Source organism: Ciconia boyciana, chromosome 6 (assembly GCF_034638445.1).
Source record: "Ciconia boyciana chromosome 6, ASM3463844v1, whole genome shotgun sequence".
Classification (NCBI taxonomy): Eukaryota; Metazoa; Chordata; class Aves; order Ciconiiformes; family Ciconiidae; genus Ciconia; species Ciconia boyciana.
Window position 1 is genome coordinate 54,266,166 of NC_132939.1, and position 20,698 is coordinate 54,286,863.

The 20,698-nt window shown below is 42.7% G+C and overlaps 1 protein-coding gene across 2 annotated transcripts in view; it reads right to left on the reverse strand.

Annotated features, from left to right (window-relative positions):
* The window catches only part of ITPK1 (inositol-tetrakisphosphate 1-kinase), a 161,840-nt gene that overhangs the window by 62,435 nt on the left and 78,707 nt on the right, over window positions 1–20,698 (reverse strand). For both annotated transcript variants that reach the window (XM_072864021.1, XM_072864022.1), the window contains exons 4-5: window positions 18,999–19,124; window positions 3,577–3,694 (exon numbers count right to left, since the gene is read on the reverse strand). In XM_072864021.1, the coding sequence (XP_072720122.1) occupies window positions 3,577–3,694; window positions 18,999–19,124 (244 nt within the window). The remainder of the gene's footprint in view (window positions 1–3,576; window positions 3,695–18,998; window positions 19,125–20,698) is intronic.

The following is a 20,698-nucleotide window of genomic DNA, read 5'->3' on the forward strand; positions in this document are numbered from 1 at the left end:
CATAATTTTAAAAGTCAGATCTTGAATTCTGAGGCTGTAGGATCACAGCTTTTCAACACCGCATCAGAGAATTTAGTTATTTTTCATGAGGTTAAAGCTTAAAAAAGGCTGACACAGCTCCAGCCATACAATACCCCGCTAAAAAACAAAAATTCCATTAAATAATGCTCCTAATCTTTCACCAAACATTACAGAACCTGATCTAGAGTACTTTTACATTAGAAGCAATTTTTCACAGGTAAGTAAACAAAGCAGTACAGCTGCTGAGAGAACTCAACTGCTATACCAAAAAACCTATCCAGTGATTTATTTCAAGATAGACCTGCCAGCTATATAGGACACATGTTGGGAATCCAAACTTTATTTTTTCAAGTCTTTTTAAAGACTCAGAAGTGAAGGTTTCAGAATGACTAGCTCTTTTAGAGCTTGCACTCAAAATAACAGGGAACAGGAAAAAGAGGAAGTCACAGCCCTGGCCAGACCATTGCTTCCAAAAAAGGATCCATTAAAATCAATACTAAAATATCTCAAACCCTTTTTTTTTTTTTTTAAGAATAGAGTCCCACTTCCTTCCAAGGGAGATATCATTATCTATACTGAAGAAAATAACAACCTCTGCAAGTCACCTCAGTAACTGCTAGTTGCGTGCTATCACACCAGGTTCAAGGTGAATCCTGGACCAGGTTGCCCAGAGAGGTCGTGCAGTCTCTATTGGTGGAGGTATACAAAACCCAACTAGACATGGACCTGGGGAACCTGCTCTAGAGGATCCTGCTTTGAACAGGAAGTTGGACTATATGGTCACAAGAGGTCTCTTCCAACCTCAATGATTCTGCAAATCTGTGAACCTCGTATTTCCCCGAGGACTGAGTGGTTACAGTGTCAGTCTAGGACATGGAAAGTCCAGGTTCAACCCCATGCTTTTCCCTAGACTGCATATACACCTCTTGCCTAGTTACTAGTTCTCCTCCACCTCAGTTCCTTTAGTGGCCACAGACTGTGGTAGCAGAGACAAGGAGTATGCCACAAAGCATCTTTCCAACCCATTCTCATGAGGCCGGATCAAAGTACTTATCACTCAGACACTTGACTAAATAAAGAGCAAGCTACAGCACTTTCAGAAAGCCTAATGATGTCCAGATGCCCAGTTTTATACACTTGAAATAGGGATTCCCTTTTTCAGGAAGCATGGAGAATTCACCGTCAAAAGGACAGGCAAAGTATTAACCTGGACATCTGAAAGATAACTACATTTAAAATCAAACTGTTCATAGAACATGGGGCCGTACTGCTGCAGAATGCAGTCACCTCAGCAACAACCGCCATTTTCAAGGGTGCAGGCAACACAGAAGGAGGAGGATTCAGCACTGTACAAACTGGAGTCAGCAGAGCATGTGGTCATCCTCGCTTTAACCCAACTGGTGCAAATCTTTATTTATACAGTTCTTGTAAGGTCTACAGGGTTGAAATGAAGTGCAAAACTAGTCTGTAAACAAACACTGAATTTTCTTTTGAAAGACTTTCAAAAGCAGAAGATTTCTCCTCACACACATACTCAACCAGAGTTGAGTGGCATTCCTTTGGAAGAGATCATCCCTTGCACTGAACTTAACCCATCATGTCAATTTTGTATCCTGTGATAAACTGGGCTCTCTAGTTACAGCTGAAGACTAGGATACTATTTTCTTGGTAGTGACTTCCATTTTGAAATTCCAGAACAAAAACGATCTGGCTCTTAAGACCTCATGCTATTCACAGATGTATTACTTCTTGTTTGAGTCTTCTAAGTGCTCATGGCCTTGGGATATGACATGACAGCTGCAAAGTAGAAAACACAATTTAGCAGGTGAAAACAAGGAGGGGGAAAAAACCCAACCACACTGTCTAGAGGGATGTAACTTTTTTGGTCTCCTGAATTTCTCACTGCAGATCATTACGTGCAGGAATACAGAGGCTGATCTACTTAGGCTGGAACAAGAAGTTAGCCAGTTATTCAGCTCTCCTGAGATTTCCCCTGCTAAATACAAAGTTGGTTCAAGGTCTCTGTCATGATATTTCTCATGATGAGACAGAAATAAGATGAGATGGGGGGGAGTGCAGGGGGACACAGGGACAGGGGAGATATGGTCACCTAACAGTGCAGCAGCCAGTGAGAACAGGTGAAGCTTTTCCTTACCTCATTCCTCAACTTTATTAACAGCTTCTCTTTAAAGTGTCAGTTTTAACTGAATACAAACCTACTTCTTTCTTTTTTCTCCTTAAGCGTTTATTCCTTTTTCTCATCAGTTTGACCAGAGGCCACTGAAATATGTACACGACAAACTAATTGCAAAAACTGGATGCTCTCCCAAACATATTGTTGTCATAGAGATAACAATAATACCACCAATGGCAATTTAAGAAGAATATGAAGAAAAAACACCTACTGAATCTCTCCACTGCTGGAACAAAATCCCAACCACTTCCTCGGAGCACAGGTTTCCCTCAGCACCTCTCTCCCACTCACAAACAGCAATAACCACTCCAAAACAAAATCCTTTTAAACTAATTGAACATTTTCTCCTGAAGAGATGCCAAAAGACAAAGGAAAGTCCCGTGAATTATTAAGTCTTATTTTTACACGGACACTGCTGATGGGGTCAGGCAGGTCAGATGCAAACAGTATGTCTATAAATCCACAATTATAAAAATACAAATTGATGAGCTTCTTATCTGTCCATCAAGACAGTGATAACACAATCACAATGTTCCAATCGTGCCCCATTAGGACACAGTTCAGCAATACTATTTCCCCCAAGTATAGTCATCTAACACATGAAATGGTTACTTCAAGAGCTACTCTAGGTTTAAACTCAAAAGCCAATAAATATTTCAAGACTATGACAGTAACAGAAGTAGAAAGGGAATGAAAGACTAACTTAACCCAAAAGTTACAATGGTTAAAATGGTAAGATACTAGAATTATTCAGGTTGAAAAGGCATGACTTCTAAACATGTGAATACAATGCAAATGATGCCAATTAAAGGCAACAGGCTATGTCAGGTAACTAGCCAACACCAGAAGTGCATTTATGTTCCTCCCAGCAACTAACTTGTGCAACAGGCTTCCAGTGCTTCTCAAAGATCTTAGCTCTATTTACGATTTAATTTCTTTCAGTCCTTTCCAAAACCAGTTTTTCTTCTTCCATAAATCTCCCCCAAATTCAGGCCTCAGGATTCTTATGACAAGCTGCTAAGTTTGTACAGTCATTTCAATTTACCAGCATGCACAAAAAGACAATGTTTTGCAGAAGATTTCTGGGAGTGCTCACTGTAGTAAATATGCTCCCCATTAAATCCACATTGTATTTTTAACCAGATGCAAACCTCCTTTGTATACATGGAAAAAGAAGAGCATGGGATTCTAGAGGGCAATCCTGTGACGCCGGAATGCTTTAGTGTTTGTGCTCCCATGGAAAGACAGAACGAGGGGCCCAAAACCACTACTTCAAACCTCACATCCAGCCTCCCGAAGCCAGCTGCTTCCTTCTCTAGAGTCACAATAAGAGCCTTCAGGGAGAGCAGGTATTGGCCTACCTTGCATGTATGCTTCTATTTGCCGAATTAGCTCGTAAGACTTGGATCGGTCCAGAAGCGTACGAATAGCCGGAAGAGGGTCCAGGATAATGGTTTCTGGATGAGCATCAATATACTCCTGCAAAACAAATACATAGCAGGGGGAAAAAAAAAAGAGGCATTAGGTTGGCCGAAGAGTGTGGGAAAAATAGTGAGATGGGGAAGAGAACAGACAACGTTAAAAACCCCAATGTCCAGTCTCTCTTCAAGGGGAGGCAAACGGACGTTGGCAATGCAGGAAGTCACCAGACAGTCTAGACACTGACATTTGAAACAAACACAAACGTGACAGCTAACTGTTTTAGGATGGCAAATTTCTCCTGTGGACTCACCATCAGCAGTGAAACCTGCGCTGCAACCACATCAACTCAGAAGGGAGCCAGTGGCAAAGTGCCACAGTAACAGCTGTAAGCAGGGCTGAGAAAAGCAATTAGGAGAAGAAAGATGACACACTGCTATCTTGGGGTCAGCCTTGCACTGAATTACTGCATGTGAACATCACAACTGTCTGAACTAAGCTCAGAACTACATCTGGGTTCTTTAATGTTGTTATTATTGCTGTCCTCTAGGTGGGCCAAAGACAGCATTAAGAGCTGGATGATAAGGGCTGGAAATTTTTTTGGCAGAGCTGAAGAGGTTGCTTCTTCATTGTGTCTTCATTGAGTTTTGAAAGCATCTATCTTGTCACTTCTCTAAGTTCATACTCTGCTCTCCTGACTACAAGAACAAAGCAAAGTTAATGTTCTCATGAATCTTCATCTTAGGAACTCAATTGCCCATTCCCTGAGGTCATGACTGCACTACTGCATCTTGGCCATGAACACAGACACAGCTGCCAGGTATTGCCCTTGCAAACCCAACAAAACTTCCTTCTGTTTCTCAGAACAGAAGCTGAGTTCCTTCATCATTGCCCCAACCTGGCCCCATAAAGTCAATGGGACAAACAAGCATCCATCTTACCCTATCCAAAATCAGCAAACATTTCCAAAGTTAGCATCTGCCTCTGTTTTACCCAACTTCCCAAAGCCATCTTTACATTTCCATTCATTTCTTTAAATCCATCCATGCAAATGCATGGTAAATGCTCCTGCAAGTAATGGACTTCCATGAAGTCCTACTTCCTTAAGTTGGTTACTTCAGAGAACAAAACATACTCCAAAAGATACTCAGGAGTATGATGAGGTGGCCTCAGGAGACGCACTTTGCTGGATACTGAGCTGGAGATAAAAGAATGGCATCATCTATTCCCAGCAAGTGATTTCGCTCCAGACATTGACTGGGGAAGCAGACTTCTTCCTCCCACTCCTCCTAGCACTGGCAAACTGTTGCTTTCTGCTGACTACATACTCTGAACTGATGGCTTGCTAAAAGGGGATTATTCTTCTGAGGCTAAGAGGATCCGCATTGGGGTTTATGGAACACACTGCATCGCCCACAGCAAACAAGTAGCTTTCCTTCACAGGGTATAAGACACCCTTCAGTGGCAATACATGTGTCTGACATATTTAATAATCCCTGCAGAACACAAAGAGTGAATTCCCCAAAGGTATGCTCAACCTTGCTGCCACGTGGGAAAAGTAAGGGACAGAGACTTTTGGGCAGTCAGTCATCAAGACTGTCAGACCCAGCTGCTGTCTCACCCTTGCAGTGTAGCCTGGACAAAAAGCCTCTTTGCCTCACTGGAGCAGAAGGTGGGTTCATTTCAAGTCATTAATACCCAGAACATACAGAGAACAGTTTTCATGAGTCTTCTGCCCCCAGTACTCCCAGAGTCTCAAGCAGAGCAGTCAGCTTTCAAATACAGAAGAGACAGGAGTAACTTGTTACCTAATGCATCTTAAACACCTACGTGTGTTTAAGCATACGTGCGCTTTTACGCAGCACCAGAAGACACCTTGTGGAACTAGGATGATCCAGTGATTAGGGCATTAGCTTAAACTTGCTGATCACGAAACTGTATTAGAGTATCTCAACGTATTAATGCCTTCTTTGCCTCAGTCTTTAATAGTCGGGCCAATTGTTCTCTGGGTACCCAGCCCCCTGAGTTGGAAGATAGGGACAGGGACCAGAATGGAGCCCCCATAATCCAGGGGGCAATGGTTAGTGACCTGCTGCACCACTTAGACACTCACAAGTCTATGGGGCCTGATGAAATCCACCCGAGAGTACTGAAGGAACTGGCAGAAGTGCTCACCAAGCCCCTTTCCATCATTTACCAGCAGTCCTGGCTAACTGGGGAGGTGCCAGTTGACTGGAGATTAGCTAATGTGACACCCATCTACAAGAAGGGGCGGAAGGAGGACCCGGGGAACTACAGGCCTGTCAGCCTGACCTTGGTACCGGGGAAGCTGATGGAGCAGATCATCCTGAGAGCCATCACACGGCATGTAGAGGATAACCAAGGGATCAAGCCCAGCCAGCATGGGTTCAGGAAAGGCAGGTCCTGCTTGACCAACCTGATCTCCTTCTATGACAAGGTGACCCACCTAGTGGATGAGGGAAAGGCTGTGGATGTTGTCTATCTAGACTTCAGTAAAGCCTTTGACACGGTTTCCCACAGCATTCTCCTGGAGAAACTGGCTGCTCATGGCTTGGACAGGTGTACCCTTCGCTGGGTAAAGAACTGGCTGGATGGCCAGGCCCAAAGAATGGTGGTGAATGGAGTTTACTCCAGTTGGTGGCTGGTCACAAGTGGTGTTCTCCAGGGCTCTGTGCTGGGGCCAGTTCTGTTTAATACCTTTATCAATGATCTGGATGAAGGGATCGAGTGCAACCTCAGTCAGTTTGCAGATGACACCAAGTTGTGCGGGAGTGTTGATCTGCTTGAGGGTAGGAAGGCTCTGCAGAGGGACCTGGACAGGCTGGATTGATGGGCTGGGGCCAACTGTATGAGGTTCAACAAGGCTAAGTGCAAGGTCCTGCACTTGGGTCACAGCAACCCCATGCAACGCTACAGGCTTGGGGAAGAGTGGCTGGAAAGCTGCCCGGTGGAAGAGGACCTGCGCATGTTAGTTGACAGCTGCGTGAATATGAGCCAGCAGTGTGCCCAGGTGGCCAAGAAAGCCAATGGCATCCTGGCTTGTATCAGGAGTAGTGTGGCCAGCAGGAGTAGGGAAGTGATCGTGCCCCTGTACTCAGCACTGGTGAGGCTGCACCTCGAATACTGTGTTCAGTTTTGGGCCCCTCACTACAAGAGAGACATTGAGGTGCTGGAGCGTGTCCAGAGAAGGGCAACGAAGCTGGTGAAGGGTCTAGAGCAGAAGTCTTATGAGGAGCGGCTGAGGGAACTGGGGTTGTTTAGCCTGGAGAAAAGGAGGCTGAGGGGAGACCTTATTGCTCTCCACAACTACCTGAAAGGAGGTTGTAGAGAGGTGGGGGTCGGTCTCTTCTCCCAGGTAACAAGTGCTAGGACGAGAGGAAATGGCCTCAAGTTGCGCCAGGGGAGGTTTAGACTGGATATTAGGAAATTTTACTTCACTGAAAGGGTTATCAAGCATTGGAACAGGCTGCCCAGGGAAGTGGTTGAGTTGCCATCCCTGGAGGTATTTAAAAGACGTTTGGATGAGGTGCTTAGGGACATGGTGTAGTGGTGGTCTCGGTAGTGTTAGGTTTACGGTTGGACTCGATGATCTTAAAGGTCTTTTCCAACCTATACAATTCTGTGATAACAAGACAGCTCTTTTAGCCCCTCTATGCCTCAGCTTAAAAGATAGGGAGCTACCAGAGTCTGCGTCTTCATGAGCATACCGAGAGGATGAGCAAATTCAGACAGCCAATACCCTGGTGGGGTGGCAGGTAAGTACGCATGGTAACCAGACTGAACAAGCCACAGCTCCGAAACGTGACCTCAGCAGAAATCTGACAGCAAACGTCCTGCAGCATTTCAGAAGCATGTACTAGCTCTTCCTTTCACACTGTGGTGACCACCACCCCTCCGCCTTGACTAGTCTCTGGTTCCACCTTGAATTCAAGCTCCCCATACTTCCATCCTGGCCCAGCCCCTACTCTGTACATACTAATCCTTCCCCTCACACATACATTTGTCCTGCCCTGCATCCTCCATCCCCTTCACTCCCCTCCAAGGAGGGAACGATTCTTCTGTCTCCTGGGTCCTTGTGCACCTTCCCAAATCTTCCTGATGCTCACCTCAGCACTGAGGGCTATCCTTGCTCCCCTGGGTTATGTGTGTTCCACTTGGTATTTTGGCTCACGTCACTAAGTATTTCCAGAGGGAGCCTTGCTTTTTTATGTTTTCTGTAAGGAACTTCACAGTGCCTTATTTATAATGATAATAGCTCTAAACCGTATTAGAAGATCATCCAAGCAGTAAGCCTGACAGAGTATCACGAAGTTTAACAGGAACAAAGACATGATCCCAAGGCCATTCTACACCAGGCAACGTGTCAACAGAAGTGAGCATCTTAGCTGACTTTCCAGTGACTGATTTTTCATCCTGTTGCCTTAAGGAGCCTCAAAAAAGGCAAACGTGAAATAGCCAATGAAGGTGAAGGAAGTGAGGGCTGTTTTCCAGAAGCCACTTAAGAGTCTGGAGGACTTTAACAAAGTACTGTAATGTCAAGAACAACTGTACTGAGTGTAAGGGGACAGCCCCTTCATACACACACACAGGAGCCTGAAAATGAGCTTTCTTTATAAAAAAAGGAAATTTCTCAGCATCAAACTTATTTTAGGTACTGTTCTCCAGCTCCTCTCCATTTACAGGCTTAGTTACTCATTCAGCCAGAGGGCACAGGAACAACAAAACTCAGACTGTCAGCAGGGCAGTGAAGATCTGCATCACCTGACTAAAGGAAAGGACTGGGACCTGAAGTAAGTATCTCCTAGAGCTAATCTAGGGATGGGCTACAGATCTCTCATTTTAACTGAATCCAGAAACGGCCTCCCCTTTGAAGCAAAGGAGTCTTCAATGCAGAACAAGGTCAATGTATTTGTATAGGACATCTCTATTTGAACACAGCTAGTGGTTAACTGCTGAAGCTGTTTAGGGGACAGGAGCATCAAAATGCAATCAAGTCCTTATAACGCTGCACCTCTTCTCACGGTATTGTGTGTTGCTTGGATTTCCATCACAAAGTATTAACTCTATATTCAAAAACAGAACCATCAAGTTGCACCAGTCGCACCATCAAATCACCCAGCCTCCCCTTGGGCATGTAGCTGCCAACAACTTTCCCAGTCTCCCACACCTCATACCAGTACATCACCAGCACATGCAAAAGAAAGAGTTCCAGTATCTATGCACAGAAAATGACTTAAATAAATAATTTAAAAATCCATACCTTAACACCAATTCCCTACAATAGGAAATTGCAATAAGAAAAATCAATTTTGTTAGCTTCACAGGAACAATTATGGTAGCCAATGTGAAACCTTTCATAAATTTTGATTCCTTACTAGGAACTGCTGCACACTCAGGCATAATATTTTACTGAATATATAACTGTGAAGATCACTTAACAGATTGGAAAACTCTTGATGTAGCCTAAGTAGCAGCACTGTTCCCATGGCACAGAATGGCTCCACTACCAGAAATACCGATCTGGATGAACATGAAGGGTTTGTGTCTAAGAATTTTGATAGCAGATGAGCTATCCAATAGATACAAACTTGAAAACAGAGCGGTTGCAGAAGGAAAAAGAGAAACACTGAAGCCAAGAGATAGCTTTCAGTACAGCACAACCTTTCAACTTTGAATGTTCAAATCTTCTCTGGTCATTCCAACAAAACAACTCTGCACTCTCCTTTGGTGGATTTACCAAAGGCTGGTATCCAACAGCAGACTCCAACAACCTAGGCAACAATCTGGAGGGTATTTAGGCTTCCCAACAATATTTTGAAAGGGCTCTGCCCTTGGGCTGCAGTTCAGCTTGACCTAGACAACGTCTATGTTTTCCTCTTTCTAATCTTTGACATAATAAAAGCAAACTAGAAGAAACAAGGACTTTTAGCAGATCCTCCTTTGTTTGTATTCCAGGCTTGGCATTCAGTCATGCTCTTTACTGGCCCTGTTACTGGCAGAAGGCCAGCAATGAAACTTGAAATCAAAGAGAGACCAAGTATTTCATGTTCCCTATTAAATACCTCTGGATATAACCCTGAGATTTTAAAAAAACAAAACAAACCAAAACACTTTTCTTGAGAAGCCTGTGTATAGATGAGAATAGAGTCGTTTGTCATTTTACCCAAAAAGGTAGCTAATGATTTTTTTTTTTAAAAAAATATATATTTTAACAGAAAGTTGATACAGTATCTACTGCAAATATTAGGTCATTAGATGATAACAGAGACTCACTTACTCATTGACTTGATTTTATTACTAAGTAATAAAACTTCTATAATCTTTTGCTTAATATTAAACAAAAGTTCCATATTAAAAAAAAGAAGTTAGCAAATGAAACAATAACAGCATTTGGATTTGTGTTTTCCCATGTACAGAAACACGAAGATGAGCACTTATAACAACAGACCGACATTTTCCAAGGGGGAAACAGATGTAAAGACAGACACAAGCTTGTCTAAAGAGTTTGCGTCAGATTCAGACTTAAAGGTTCCTTTTTGTTGTCCTGGGCTGTGATCGGCTCTCTTCACAGACACCTCCTTTCAAAAGGAAAGGCGTAGGCAAGTTGGATCTTAAACAAACACTCATCTCAAAATTGTTTGCCTCTATATCTAAATGAGATTCCTGCAGTGGCTGGAAGGGATGAGGGGGGCAGCAAGGGGAAGTGGGGACATCTTTTCTGTTACATTTCTATTCACTGTACATCTCAAAGTAACTTTCTGAGTACTCAGCTTCCCTGTTTTGCCTTCAAAAGTCCACCACTGCTGCATCTTGCAAATACATACCCACAGGAAGCTATCCTACCAGTTAGCATTTGAATGACAATTTTTTAGTTAATTTTGCCTGCTTATGAGGCTCTTCCACCAAATGTAAGACAGAATTATTTTTCAAATGGGAAACACACAGGTATTGGCCTGTGAATTCAGGTGCAAAAGACCATTTCAACTTTGTGTCTCACCCTGTCTGCCCAATAAGAAAAAAAAATTACTAAGGTTTGATAGCTCCCTTTGATTTTTCACTTGCCTTTTCTCAGCAGAGCATGTGAAAAGAACTTTGAAATGTATAAGTATTTTCAGAGTACAAAGCTGAAAAACCAGCAACAGAATGGGCCAGAACCAGAACAGTATCTTAAAACAAACCAACCAACCAACCACCACAAATGAACAGCATTAAAAATCCACTGGCATAATCTCCATGAGTATGTACCCAAATCACCTTCTTGCAGCTGAGACTTCTGAAGCAAGCAATCAGTGCAGCAAGAACAATCCTCTTCCAAGCAAGAGCAATCCCCTAACTCCTTCCCTTCCAAACTATCTCCCTGATCTTTCTTCCTCCCAGTCCGAAACCCTTCTAAGGAAGCTTCTGAATCAAGAATAGAAGAGCCTGTCCTGGACAACTTCAGAGTGGGAGAGTGAACAGTTGGAGGGCGAGGAGGAGGAAACACTTTAAATTTTCATCAACCTGATAGCAGAAGCCTAGACATAAAACCTGCTTCTGATCTATCTTTTTAAGAAGGTTAATGCAAAGAGAACCTGTTCAGAAAAAGCTCTGAAAGACAAATTAATAACCCTATTGATTTTCCATCACTTGAGCCATAATTTTGAATGGAACAGACTAGTACGAAGCTGCAATGAATGAAGCTACTCAATCCCCTGTACAGCTATGACAGGCAGCTGCTCAGAGAGTATTTTGCTCTAATCAGAGCATAACAAAGATTCCCCAGTCAATGTCTTACACAAGCCAAAACATACTCACTTTTCAAAGTCATAAACTTTGTCTAGAAGGCAGAAACTGGGGTAGTTTGGTTCTCTTTCTTACCAAGACGACAGGAACTGGAGCACCAGCAAGTGAAAGGGACCCTTAGAGACTATGCCTCTTCCCGCCTGACTTCTCTCCACATTCCTCTGGTCAAGAAGGAACCACCAAGGACTGTAACAATTTTTTACTAGACAAATAAGCTACGTTCAATCAGTTCAGCCCAGTGTTACAGTGGGTAGGAATGGAGACTAATCATCATCTCTACAAATAATCATAATCCTCAAAATAAGGATCTAAGTGTCCTACGAAGCAAATGGAAAGATTTCTTTACTTTGCACTTCATGCACTACACTAGGTGCTGCATGCAGCCTTTATTTCAGCTTTGGATGAGATCACTAGGCACTCATCACTGATCTTCAGTGCAGTGGAGAACAATCTGCACCCACCAATATTCTCCTGAGAAACTGCAGTCCAGACCACATCCAACTAGCATGAAGACCTCAGAAAGCTCAGCCCTAAAGGTCTTCTGTAGCTAAAAAGCCCACTGGCAACAGGCAACTCCTCCCTGCCGTTTTCAGAGTCTCCTGTAACGATTATTTTTTACAAGGCAATTGAGAACAGTAATTAAACAGCAAGACAAAAAGGGCATGCTAAGAGGCTTCCTAGTCTATTAGCACTCTCCACCAGACCATACAACAGTTCATCACAGACTCCAGAGAGCAGGCACACAGACTCATCTAAAAGTGAAGCCAGTCTCCTCCTTAGCTCTTGCAGATGAGATGGTCAAGGCCTCTACAATACAGCTCTGAAAAAAAGTTATTCTTACAAAGGTCATAAATGTAGCCTGGCAGATCGTTCCTCCTGCTGTGGTCAAGGATCCCTTGCTCTATGATGCCTGGAAGACTGCTTTATGGAGCCAACAGTAAGACTGGTGCCAGGTATCATCTTGCTGTTACATTTATATTAAATAGCAGGAAAATTAGCATCAGGAATTTTGCACTGTTTGGTCTGGTTACGATAATCAGAACTTTTTCAGTCAATTTAATGAATAATAAGGGAACCACACTATTTCCGCTTGTGTGCAGGTGCCAGAAATACCACAGTGCTTATGCAACATCACACACACACAAGTAGCTCCCTTGCAAGGTGGTCACTTTACATTTTCTAAGTTGCTCATTGATTTTAGTTTAAAAAAAAACAACAACCCCACCCCACACACTTTATACAAATGGATTCTTACAATTTATTTTTTCTAAGGAATATACTTCTCTTCATTTCTAATAGTTTTCAATATCTTAAAAATAATACAGGACAGATGGAGACAGGCAGCAATTTCCTGTCAGTTTCTGCCCTGTATACAAAATTACGTGAGAGTATACCCTTTAAACACACTTTGGCATGTAATTCAATGCTGATAGACCTCTCCTCTGCTCCGCTGGTTCTTGGGTACATGTTTTACTACAGTGAAAGTTTCCTGCATGCCAATGATACGGCACAACTCAGTTGCATGTGCAGAACCAGAAGCCCAAGGCCTTGGTTCACTGGTGAGAGGATATCATTCAGAAGCCTGCTCACAGGGGTCCCTGCCCTCTGTCTCATTCATTCACTAGAAAAAGATCCTCTCCTGGTTTGGAAGGCACTGGGAGAGGATCTTTTTCTAATGAATGAGTTTTGAAGATACTGAGAGATTATAATTCCATACCCACAGTCAGAAATATGTGTAGTCCAGTAACGGAAACCTACATTCTCGTTCAACTACGTGACTGTAGACAAGTCATCCACTGGGCTATGCTAAAGAACACTCTACCTGTAAAGACAGATCATCAGACATCAACGTGACTATTGTAACTTGGTCTGTAAATCAGATGTCATAATAGCTACTACAAATTCATACCAGAGCTCCAAACAGAAACAAACCCCAAGTCCTTATGACAGCCATTCTGAGTTGACCTAAAGGGCTTCTCATACTAATGTCAAAAGGGAGTTAATACCATTTCCTTTAATTTACAGCTTGCAAAACAATAACTTAGGGATGCAAATGGGATGGTCTAAATCACAGAATGAAACTGTGGAACAGCATGTGACTAACCCCACATTCCAGGATCCCCTTCTAATTCTTCAGGCATTACATTGCACTTCTTTGCAGGAAGATGGTATCCTCAAAAAGAATAGATATATTAGACAATACAGTGTTTACTGTACAACCAAGAACTAATGACAGGGAGAGAAGAAAGAACATTAAGTTCTCCTCTAACATTCTTGGCTTTTTTATTATTTTCATTTGTGGTTAAATTTAATATTCCTAAAAATGAAGGCCTTGAAGGCACCATCCAGCTGGATCCAAGCGTTTCACAAGAAGAATTAAGCAAGTTTCTTAGCATAGCCCTGCAACAGCCTTTCTAGAGTATGCCTGGCCGAAGCTTGCTGTTGTGAACACAGCAATGCTAAACTGGAATTAGGCAGAGTGTTCAAAAAAGACTAAAACCACCATCAACAGGGACATGAAATGAATATGAAAATGTAGAGGAGTCCTCAAAGCATGAGCAGAATTCACTACCATCCTCTGCACAGAAGACACTGGTATAAGGCAATGCTCTGTATCCATAGGGTGCTTTTCACCCAATTTATTTCCTTCTTATACAGTTCATACTGTTAGTTGAACAAGTTCAACTGTATTTACCAATCAAGTCAGGAGACAGGGAACTGTTTCTTCTCCATCTGACTTGCTCAGAAACTTATCCTCACTTCCATGTGTCTCTACTACTTGAGCTCTGGAAAAATATATATGGAGCATGCATTACTGTAGAGAGAGGTTTTCTAACGATACACTAATTGATTAACAGACCTACCAACAATTAAAGGGTGCTGACTTACATGCAGCATATGCCCCAGGGTGTGAGCAATACCTTTGCCTTCTACAACACTTGACACACAATCCAAATTTCCAGTATTATAAAAAAAAACGTTTCAACTTCCTGTCAGCCTACTGCAAATTAGCTTCGCAAGAACCACAGTATTATTTTCACTTGAACACTGGTATTTACAGGAAAATTATGAAGTCCATTATTAAGAAATAGAGACCAATTTATGAAAGGGTGGTGGTAAGCTGAGGCACAGAAAGACATAAGCATTCTACAGCAACAAAATAGCAGCAATGGTAACAGACAGAAGACTGAACTTCAACCCTATTATCTAGTCTCTGAATTACAGTTATTTTTGTTTCACTCTACTATAACCCAAACCTGTTCCAGCCCAGCTTGTTTCTCCTTTTGTTCTCTGTTATTTTTAGAAGGCAGCAGACAGATCTGCAAAAATATCCAACGTAACTGCTCTTGTACTGTGCAGGTATTTAAATTTATTTATCACTATGCAAATCCTACAGAAAGAATCTGACATGCTCTATCAAATACCTCTCTCAGTACTCTCCATGACTCCCTGGGATCAATGACTGTTCTTACCTCCCCACGTTAGTTAGCATGTCACAAGAAGCATATCCCCAGTCCAATCAATGACCCGACAGCTCACCCATTACTGTACATGTTGTATGAGATTAAGGCCACGCTGCCAAGAAAACACTCAGGCACAGGAGACAGGGGAGGTGATGTTAACACAGATGAACGTGGCAGTATGGGAGAGAAGAGCCGGGTGAAGAAACACAGAGAGCAGTAAGATTTGTTTGCTCCAAATCTTAAGGGAAGGCTTCTTACTGGTTTCCTTCGGAGGCCACTAAACTGAAAGCTCTGTGATTTCCCAGGTTAACAAAGACAGCAAGAGCTGCATCACAGTCCTAAGAAACAACACAGCACAGGGATGGTATAATGCAGCTTCCTTTAACAGGGGATCACCTTGAATATGGTGAAACTCTTGATTTATTATTTCTAATGGGATGGAGAGGAGAGGCAGGGCTGAATTGTTGAACTTGCACACAAGGCTCTACTCAAATAGATAAAGTAGGATTTTAGGGCAATATGAGTTTGGTTGTTTACCTTTTATTAAGGCTATGATTTAAAACTGTTTGCAACAAGTTGCTCCACAGTTTTAACACATGAGGAGTTAACCAACCTGTGAGACGTGGGAACATTTCAGTAAGTTCACTTTAGGACATGGACAATCACATCTTGGAAAAGAGTAATTGTGGTGAAACAGAAGCACAATGCACTGCCTCCAAACTTTGATCAAGGGCACAACCTGACAGGTGAGCCATACAGCAATGACAAGGAGGCATGTGCACTAATAGGTCGCAGCTGCCGAGAGGCATATAACCAGAGGGGTCCCAGTGCCACATACCACGGTACACAGGATTTGAATAGAACTATTTCTCAGCTGCTCTGAAATGAGGCAGCTCAAATGAGACTTGCCAGTGCTAGCGAAGGTTGTAACACTGTCCCAATAAGAATATCCCTGTAAATCAGGGGTCTGCAGCCTTTTCTGATATGTGTATCTCCAGAAACTTCCACTGGGAGTGTGGACTGCTGTACAGAGGATGTAAGCCTCTTGGGAGTTCTCATCAGTTTGCCTGATGCCTTCACAATGGTCAACAGACTCCTTCCCACCTGCCCAGATCCCCCCATATCACAATCTCCTTATGGTTGAGGGCTCAAGAAGTCTGACAGCAAACAGCCATTGAAATTTACACTGAAACCAAAGAGCCCTTCAGCTTCCACCCCAAATTCAGGCTTACAGCCTAACACGCTGCAGGAGAACACTCCTCTTAACTGAGGTCAGCTCTTGAGGACTGTGAAGACAGCCTTAAGCATGCACGTTGGACTTAGCCTGCAGGGTGAAGAAACAGCACCAGGTGAGGAACTGGCAGAACTGAACTACTAGAGAACGCATAAATAGCATGACCGAAAGGTCCAGGTGGTAAAAATCAATGCCATTGTGCATGACAGCAGCAAACAGATTCAATAAGCCTGAAAGAAATGTACAATTTCTTCAAGTTTTGCAAAGCTTTTGCCTATGGTCTCCTGTTCCTGCCCCCACCACCATTGAAAAAAAAAAATGTGGAAATTTGAGATCTCTGCAGTAGGCAATTCTGTACTGAAACTGAATTATATCTTACTTTCTGAAAAAAAATCCAAGCAGCACTATATAAAATACCTTCTTCCTGACAAAAGCTTAGAAAATGGAAACAACATCCCCACATACACTTGTTATTTTTATGCTGTATTAACTGTTGTATGCAAACTAACTATTTATAATTTCTAAAACTTTAAATCAGTAATTTCACTTCAAATAGTCTGTGGTTAAAAAATATTGCTGTACTCGATATTATCATTTGAAAGAAAATAAATCCTGTAAGATCAGTGATATGTTTTAACTTACATAGCTCTGTAGAATTTGAGAATTTTAGGAGAGACTTTGGGTAGGGGGACTTAGGTTTTGGGTTTGTAGTTGCAGTTGTCATTGGGTTTTCATTTTTTTCATAAGGGGTTGTTTCTGTTGTTGTTTTTAGGCCACTGCATCTCTATTCAGGTGATATTATTCTTTTTCAAGTGCTATAAAAAAAACGATACAAAGAGCAAGTCCCTGAACGAAAGAATAAATGGGTATTTATGCATAATTATATACAGATAATATATCCATAAGTATTGCTTCTCTCTCACCACTCTCAGAATCTATCCCACAAACTCATTTAGATAAAAATTGTATTTTCACTGAGATTTTCTAACTTAAATGTCTTTAAAAACAAAGCTTCAATATTTAACCTATACAAAAATAATGGATTAAGTTATTTAAACGGTAACAAAAGTACACAGAGTAATGTCAAGATATCATATTATGATTACTTTAAGAAATCTATCAGGGTAAGGGATTTAGCTTTAGCAGGTCATTTTACCTCTACCAGCCTTCCAGCAGTGCAGCAGCTGTCACACAGACATGAGAACAGCCCACTAAGTCCTCAGCCAAAGCTAAGGCTCTAGCTGCAAAGTGCTTTACCCTGTTTCATACCAAACTTCACCTTGGTGGTTAAATGCAGCTTTAGGAAAATGCATCCTCTGTACTGTTTCCTCCAGACCTCACTTCGGTACTTGAGAAAGTATCAGCTTGTGACCTTAAGCTATTAAATACAGTAAGTTGACTAGTTGCAGTTCTTATTAAAAATATCCCATATCCATTGAAGAGTCTCTTGCTCAGGAATGAAAGAAAGGTGTTTTAGATATTAATTCTACTGGTACACACCAACTGTTGTTCTACAACTGCATGCACAAGTTCCCTACAGCATGCTCTCCAGGGGACAAGGGAGGATCCACAGTATTACACAGAGCTGCTCTCTCTGTGCCTCATAAAGACTGGCCTTCAGGAATGCATGCAACAACGTAAGAATTGGGAATGAGGAATCTCATGAGTCTTAATCAGCTGCGAGCAACTTAACACATGTGCCCTTCTGCCTCTTTGGTCATCAGTTTTACCCATCGACAGGATGGGTATATTGTGAAGGGAAACTAGTTAACATCCGAAACAGGGGAAAACTGCGAGCAGAAAGCCCCTGAGGTCCATCCCTCCATATGCTTCTTTGGACATTTACAAGTTTCCAGTGCTGTGGGAAGTGGATGCCTGCGCTACTTAGTGATGAATAGTCACCCACTATTCAGAGAACTGGTGCCAGGGCGCCAGACCCAGAAGTCAAACCTTTTCGTCTCCTGTGTGTGTTTGAGTAATAGACAGGTGGGAGGAAGCAGAAAAGCTTTGTAACTACAGCAAAGAGAATATTGACTCCATTAAGTAAAATATTTTCTGCATTACTAGTTGTAGAACATTAAGCAGAGCAAAGAGAACATAATTTCCCAAGAAAGCAGAGTTGTCAAAATTGCAGAATTTGTGCCATTTTTCCACCTGACATAAGCATATTCCATAAAATTCTGAAAATACCTTTTTAAATTTTGCCTCTCTTTGAAAGAGAAGAAAAGAATATACCTTTGATCAAAGATATCCACCAGAAGCAACACGTTTTAAAATGACAAAGGTGTTGCTTTATCATTTTCATCGGCATATTCAGACTACTGATAGGAACGCTTTGGGAAAACAGTTCTCTGTACCACTATGCCCTGTGTATTTCTGACCTTCAATGTAAACTTGAGAAAAAAAAAAAAATAGAACAGGATTCTCTGCACTAGAGGACAAAATCACTCACAGGAACCTTGATGTTACAGAAATTACCATTCCAGGAACTAGAAAGACTGGACAGAACTGGGCCAAATTAATTTAGTGGCTTCTGTCAGGGCGAGATGCGCATAAAGGACTCTGCAAACACCTGTTCCTCTTTGTGAACAGCACTCATGCTCTTGGAATGACATCAGGACAACATTTGGTGGGAAACCAGTTCTTACTAACCTTACCAATACAAGGTAAAACGTATCCAAAGATGCAAGTCCATTTTAGACTGACAAAACTATTTTTGCTGGACAATCAGTAGCAGGGCAGCAGTGTGTCAGGGAGTTCTTTTCATCAAACCCTACCAACTGCACAGAAAACAGACTGAATTTGCTGCACCAAGATCATCCTCCTGCTTGAAATGCAGAAGGACTATGAAAGAACCACTTACCTGGAACCTGTGAACCAACTCAAGTGACTGGCTGTCATTCTGGTCTGCTTCAAGGATGACATCTGTCAGTTTATGTATGATCACATCCAAAGGGCCCTGATCTTCAATGGGTTTGGTGAGGTCAAGCTGAAGAAACAGAGAGAAACCTTTTATTAATACATGGAGGATCTGAGATTCTTGTCCCTGCCACCATCCAAGGCGTGGTTGCCACACAGAAGGCATTTACTTTACATGCTGCCTTTATTTTGGTATGTTATTCAAATCCCTAAGAATTTACACTTCACTGAATGTCAGAAAACTTTACTCACACATTTATTCCTCAGCAGTGTAGATCTAATTCCATGAAAAAGCAGTGAAGTCACTGGCAAGCACCCTTCCTCCAAACACCTTCCTATGCTTCTCCACCCTGAGCCAACATTTCCCTCTTCAGCTCTCTTCCCCGATACTTACATACGCAACAGGAATAAGGCAACAATTATCACTACTAATAAAAGGAATGCCTGCTGTGCCCTTCGACCTCTGGGATTGCACAAAACAGCATCCAGGACAGCAATACAGGTAACACAAAAGCAAGTGACTCAGGACTTTGCAAACTCATTTGCTGCAGGGACAGCTATTTAGCTGGTAGGGAGGAGTGCAGCTCCCAGAGCACTCCCACTTCGGCAGTTAGCAGGATAGGGGACAAAGGTTTGGGTGGGTGTGCAGAAACTCTGCTCCAGACAGCATGGGATGGCACGAAAGTGGTGGCGATGTGTCACAGGGCTTGGTCACCAGTACCAAGACAGGGTTCAAGGAGCAGATGAACCACCTGTACTGGAAAAGGATTGAGTCGGGGATCTCTAGCAGGCTTTGGCAGTTAGCTGGATAGGGGACAAAGGTTTGGGTGGGTGTGCAGAAACTCTGCTCCAGACAGCATGGGATGGCACGAAAGTGGTGGCGATGTGTTACAGGGCTTGGTCACCAGTACCAAGACAGGGTTCAAGGAGCAGATGAACCACCTGTACTGGAAAAGGATTGAGTCGGGGATCTCTAGCAGGCTTTGGCAGTTAGCTGGATAGGGGACAAAGGTTTGGGTGGGTGTGCAGAAACTCTGCTCCAGACAGCATGGGATGGCACGAAAGTGGTGGCGATGTGTCACAGGGCTTGGTCACCAGTACCAAGACAGGGTTCAAGGAGCAGAGGAACCACCTGTACTGGAAAAGGATTGAGTTAGGGATCTCTTGAGGAAATCTTAATGCAAAGAAGGCTACTGGCCCTGATCGGATGCATGCAAGGGTACTAAGAGAACTGGCCAATGTCATTGTGAGGGCTTAGATTTATCAGGACATACATCAAAACTGTAGAGGTTTCAACTAAATCAGGAAAAAAATTCCACCACTCTGACAGTCTGGTTGCAGCACAGAGTCCCACAGCGCCTGCAGGATCTCCATCCTTCAAGGTTTTCAAGACCTGACTGGACAAAGCCCTAAGCAACTTAGTCTGAATCTAATGCTGAATGTGCTTTGTTCAAGATGATGTATTACGGACCCCTAAGGTCCCTACCAAACTTAATGATCCCATGAAGCTACTTACCAGATTTGAACATTTGTACAGCGTAAGTACCAGAACTGGCTCATGTTCTAGGCAACACGCCGGGCTGCCCACAGCACAAAAGCTATCACATTATCAAGCACTGCTCTTCAACCAATTGTGAGCTCTAC